This window comes from Temnothorax curvispinosus, unplaced genomic scaffold, assembly GCF_003070985.1.
Source record: "Temnothorax curvispinosus isolate PA1 unplaced genomic scaffold, ASM307098v1 QBEX01017888.1, whole genome shotgun sequence".
Classification (NCBI taxonomy): Eukaryota; Metazoa; Arthropoda; class Insecta; order Hymenoptera; family Formicidae; genus Temnothorax; species Temnothorax curvispinosus.
In genome coordinates, this window is record NW_020227668.1 from 309 (window position 1) to 6171 (window position 5863).

General features: G+C 37.0%; 2 protein-coding genes across 2 annotated transcripts; one reads left to right on the forward strand and one right to left on the reverse strand.

Moving 5' to 3' along the window:
* Window positions 1–1780: 1780 nt before the first annotated feature.
* LOC112467928 (cytochrome c oxidase subunit 6A1, mitochondrial-like) lies at window positions 1781–2667 on the reverse strand. Its single transcript, XM_025036879.1, has 3 exons — window positions 2557–2667; window positions 2116–2270; window positions 1781–1985 (listed from the first exon to the last, which is right to left on the reverse strand). The coding sequence occupies exons 1-3, from the start codon at window positions 2633–2635 to the stop codon at window positions 1905–1907; spliced, it is 315 nt and encodes a 104-aa protein (XP_024892647.1). The 5' UTR covers window positions 2636–2667; the 3' UTR covers window positions 1781–1904.
* A 1772-nt stretch (window positions 2668–4439) lies between these two features.
* LOC112467927 (transcription elongation factor SPT6-like) lies at window positions 4440–5856 on the forward strand. Its single transcript, XM_025036877.1, has 3 exons — window positions 4440–4664; window positions 4923–5370; window positions 5491–5856. The coding sequence occupies exons 1-3, from the start codon at window positions 4523–4525 to the stop codon at window positions 5696–5698; spliced, it is 798 nt and encodes a 265-aa protein (XP_024892645.1). The 5' UTR covers window positions 4440–4522; the 3' UTR covers window positions 5699–5856.
* Window positions 5857–5863: the final 7 nt, after the last annotated feature.

Genomic DNA, 5863 nt, shown 5'->3' on the forward strand with positions numbered 1-5863 from the left:
ATTTCCGTGAAAAGCGACTCCTCCGAAGACGCAATCACGCCGAGTATCTTAAACATTAGGAGTATATCGCCATCGTTATTCGAGACAATGGAAAATACGACTACATTTCTTCAAAATAATTTGAAGTCGTTGAATGAAAAGGATGAAAAATCATTGGACATAAATGACAATCTAGGAATTCTGGATGAGGTAGATAAGCCCTGTTTACGCTGCAAGCGCAAAAGTACAGTGTATTGTCAAGCTTGCTTGGAAGCTCATTATTGCTCCAAACGTTGCTCATCTTTGCATTGGAAAACGGAACATTATAAGCAATGCAAAGGTTATAAGCCAATTATATGTATCATCGACGTATAATTCAAAAACACATATCTGCATCTTGAAATTCTCCATAATTTGCTAAGATTTTAAGCTTCTCAGACTAGAATATAACTCATTGTCAATTAATCAGTATTCATTGTTACTTATATTTTAAATATAAAAGCTGTTGACGCGTTAGTTTGTAACCAAACTTTCCTAAATAAAATTATGTGATATATAGAATTCACACTAATATATTTTACGTTTCTTATTCTGTTGACGATCAAAGGAAATAGCACGAAAAAGTTGAGAGTGTAATAATATTTAATTTTCTAAAGCGTTTCATTTCTTCCATAACTATAACGGTATATTTATATATAATGTTCAATTGTAACTGTGCAATCGTTCGACTTTAAGTTAATTCGGTTTGAATATATATATATATATATATATATATATATATATATATATTCAAACCGAATTTATATATGTATATATTTATATACACACATTTATTTCGTACATGTGTATGCGCATACACAGTGCGGGTGCGATCCACTTGGTGCTCCAAACGCTCTTAGAAACGTTTCATCCTTATTTATCAAATGTTAAACAAGGACAAAATAATGCTCTGAAGCGTTTGAAGTGTCTAGTGGATCGCACCCATATATTCATTTATGCAAATACAATAATAAGTGTAGATGTGTGTTTGTGCGTGCGTGATGTGTATATGTTCATTAATACAATATGTATGTTTAATAATACAATTCAATAATATGTATATGTGTGATGTATGTTTATCATAATTGTATTTGCGAGGAATGGTGACATAGAAAATTAGATATCTTTCAATTTTTTCTTTATTATGATCAGCTATAAGAGACATTCCTCATTTGAATTTTGCATTAATTATTTGATTTAAATATAGGTAATAATAACATATACAAAACAGGAGGTAATTTAGTTATATTAGTAATTTGAATACATAATTAGCTCAATACGTAAGTATCAAGCTCATTACATTTGCTATTTTATAAAAATTGGTTGACATTTTGCTTGTTTATATTTTTGATATTTTTGTATCAGATTAGACAATAAACCAAGTTGTAATTTTATGATGTTTTATAATACAAGATTTAAAAAAAGATCTCGTAGATTTATTACATCTCTGATAATATATTATATTGCTGTAACTATATAAATTCGTTATGTATTTCATTTTTAATAAAGAAAAAACAGAATTTGTATTAATGCCTATTATTCTTAAACTCTATATTTACAACAAATTTGTTTAAACAATTTAAATTTAACAGAGTTTATAACATTAGAAATTGCAGCAAAATTTCATATAGAGGTGTAAAAATATATATATATATATATATATATATATTTATATATACATAGCACTGGGAGTGATTTTATGATAATCACATTAAGTTAATCATAGTGGTCGGATAAGAAAATATTGTATAGAAAAAGAATATAAATGTCATATCTCTATCAATTTATTGACTCAATTGTTCATAAGTCAGTATAATGCAGGATACATGTTATAAAGAATGCTAGTGCTCAACGTAATTATTACACAATCTAGATAGAACCACTTACTACTCTTCATAACCCTCGGGTAAAGGATTTGTTTTGGGATTATGGAAAAGACTGTGGTTACCATCTCCCCATGGAAATTTCTAAAAATAATATATTATATTAATAATTAAATAATATATTAGAAAATAGTAATGTAAAGTAAGAATTAACAAGGATCTTGGAAATCCATGTTTTTCATATTTAATGTCATATACATGTTTTGATATGTACCTTGCTTCTTATTCTCATATGATCATATGCGATGAATTCTGGACGTTCATCATGATGATGTGCCTGATGATTCAAATAGCAATTAACCATAGCCAGTCCTATCGCTGGAAAGCCTACGAAATATGAAAGCCTCTTCCATAAAAGCTGCGTCTGCTCTGAAAAGCATACGTTACCGTTATGTAATGTTCATTGATAACTTATCTGACATCCTCTATATATTTTCTCTTTACCCATAAAACGTGATACGCCTTCATAGTATTATTTAAATAGAAAGAGTAACATTCGAATCCTAATGAATAATATTTTGACAAAAATGACACTTTGCTATGAGAGATAATATTGTCTAGAGTGTAATATTTTACGCGAATAATAAATACTGTTGTTTTCAAATGCGTAAATAATATATAAATTAATTAATTAGCACACTTCATTTATATCTACCTGAACTGGCATGAGTGTCAGAAGCAGCCGACGAATATTTTCTGGAAAAGGAGCGACCAACTCTCATCCAACCAGCCATTTTTGCTTTTCTGCTCAAGAGTCCTAAGGGCTCATGCACAATGGCCGCCTTCAGCAGACACAACTGTTGAGTTCGTCTTATCAACACTATGCGTTGATTGATTGGTTCTAAAAGTAAGAGCCAATCACGTTCGATTGCTGAACGCGTCCAATGGGTGCATCCAGGCCTGCGTTCTGAAACCTTACTCGAGTTAACTCTAGTTAACTCGAGGCGTTCAGAAATGCCGAGTTGACCTATTTGTGGCGTTCAGAAACACGCTTGAGTCAACTCTCGAGTTAACTATTTCTACCCACGTCGAGGAGGTAGGTAGAAATTACTCGACATGCGCACATATATAGATTCCGTCACATAAGGGGCACATAACGCATGTTCTCGAAACACGCCTTTTTTAGGTTAAAGTTATTCACAAGAACCGGCGAACAAAAAGGGATACGGACACTATTTTCCTGATGCGCTGCCATATTTTCACTCATATTCAATGCTTGATGGGAGAGCGCCATGTTAACCCGTGATGTTAAGGTGGAAGCACATAAAATTGCAGGAGCCATGAGCAGAAAGCAGAAGCCATATGCGCATGCGCTATGGTATCCGTAGAGCTCTAACAGATACCATATCGCATGCGCATATGGCTTCTGCATTCTGCTTATGGCTCCTGCAATTTTATGTGCTTCCACCTTTACTTTCGTCGTCCATAAACGACAGTAACCCGAAGTCAACTCTAACTCTACTCCTACTCTACCTGGGTAAAAGTTTCTGAACGCAGGCCAGGGGGCTTATTAAAGGTGGAAGCACATAAAATTGCAGGAGCCATAAGCAGAATGCAGAAGCCATATGCGCATGCGCTATGATATCTGTTAGAGCTCACGGATACCATAGCGCATGCGCATATGGCTTCTGCTTTCTGCTCATGGCTCCTGCAATTTTATGTGCTTCCACCTTTAAGATACAATTTCACGGAGCGAAGAAAAGCCAGCGTTTTACCCCCACTCCATCAATTTTTGTCAAGGTGGCGTTACGGCGTTGCTTAGCTAAAAAGTTCAACACGGTTGAACTTTTAGCGAAGCAACGCCGAACGCCGAAAACACAGAGAGAAATAAGTACACGTGGTGACACAGAAAGAACGAAGTTAAAAAGTTATCAGAAAGAAGTTAAATAATTATAAGTATGGCTGAAGGGACGGATAATTTTACATCGCCAGAAAATACAAACGAAGTTAGTATCTATATATTATACAGTACTAAGCATACTTATAGGTTAGGTTGCTTTTTATTTCTTATTTATTTAAGTAATATAAATTTATTTGTTATATTGTGTTAATTTGTATTTGTTATATTGTAGGAAACTCTATTGTACACCTGTGACATATGTGAAAATGTCATTCATAAAAATGAAGTAGATCTGCATTCTTGCTTTGAGGGATTTAGTCATGTTTATATAAATAACGATTTACATATTTGTAAATTCGCAGAGCCTATGGATCGGCAACGAGGAGTTCGAGGATTTGGATGAGATCATCGCTCGACATGTGAATCCCATGGCCGCTTACGCCTCCGAATTATTGGACTTCAAATACTACAAGCCCAACGTGGAGGGAATCAAAGACAAAGCAGAGGATATACTGAAGGAACAGAAGAAGGAAAATCCTGGTGGAATTCCCTACATCATATCGGCAGCTAAGGTAAGTAAACGCGTAGCTGGTTTACGCACGTAACACCAGCAATTTCCCAAAAATTTTCTTCACTTTTAATTTAAAAATAATTTCATTAATTTTTTTCCCCTCATAGACCTATCCTGGAAAGTTCCTACTCTCGTATATATCTGCCGCGTACTCGCTGTCGCCACGAGTTCGTTACAGTGACATCCGAGGGCTTCAGATTTCGAGCGCAGATGTTCGGTAGGGTGAGCGATCTACTACGCTGGTTCAAGAAACACTTTAGGGATCCCGTCCCTGGACAATCCACTCCGAGTACACCACGCGGCGCGATGACTTCTAGGACACCTTACACTACTACGCCAGGAAGAGTTAGCGGTAAGTCTGTCTATATCATCACCGCGAACTGTCAGTCATCATAATTTTTATATGAAAGTAATTCCTGGAATCTTAGTATAGGTCAAAATATATTTTACTAGGAAAAAATATTGTATTTCAAGATAAAATCATTTTACATATATATATATTCTGTGTTAACAACTACAATTTTTCGCTAAAATGAAATGAAACGCACAAGTAAGAGCACAAGGACTGCAAATGTATTAATTGCTATTATTTCGATCGATATTGTTTCAGGAATGAATCAAGAAGCAATACAGCGAGTTGCACAGAACCTCCCACATCACATGTTGCACTCGCTATCGCAAGTGGCGAATCAGACGCCGCATCACTATCCGCCACACACACCCGGAGCGGCTAGCGCTACCGGCTACGGCGGAGTACACACGTATCCCAACACGCCGTATACGCCGTCTGGCCAAACTCCGTTTATGACCGCGTACCAGACGCCTCATCACACTCCGCATCATGGCCAGCCTACTCCCAGATACGGCCAACAAACCCCTAGCCATCATCAAGGGCCCTTCGTGCACCCGCCGCCGCCCTCGATGACACCCAGCCATCACAGGTCTGCTCAATCGCACAGACCTACACCACCTCTGTCCACTCCTTTCGGCGACCCGACGGATTGGAAGAAGGCCGCCGAGGATTGGGCAGCACGTATAAAAAGCGGTTCGCGAGTCTCGTAAGTGCAATAATAAATATGTATTAAATAACGATCACGTTTTCCTATTAAAAATTATTGATATTTGAAATGTTAATGTTCTTCATTCAATTATCATCAATGTGTTGAATGTGTTTTCAGCGGATCGACGCCCAGGTACGAGGAGTCTAGAAGAACTCCACGTAACTATGACGAGCCGGTCGGCAGAACAACGCCCTCCGGAAGGAGCAGACCTTCGTCTACGCGTACTCCGTCGTACAGATCTCCGCGAGGCACCCCACATACAAATTCTAGTCCACGAAGTATGTCGCTCAGCGGAGACGGTACTCCTCTGTACCACGAGAGCTAACGGGATTGTGCATAGCTGATTATATTTATTAGACAACGTCATATCACGCTATGAATGAATAATAAGAGTGCGCGTACTCTCGACGACGGGGCTTTCATCCTGAGACGTCGATTGCTAGCGAAATTGAACCGATCATTAATCGTTGCAGACATGCAACACGTAGTA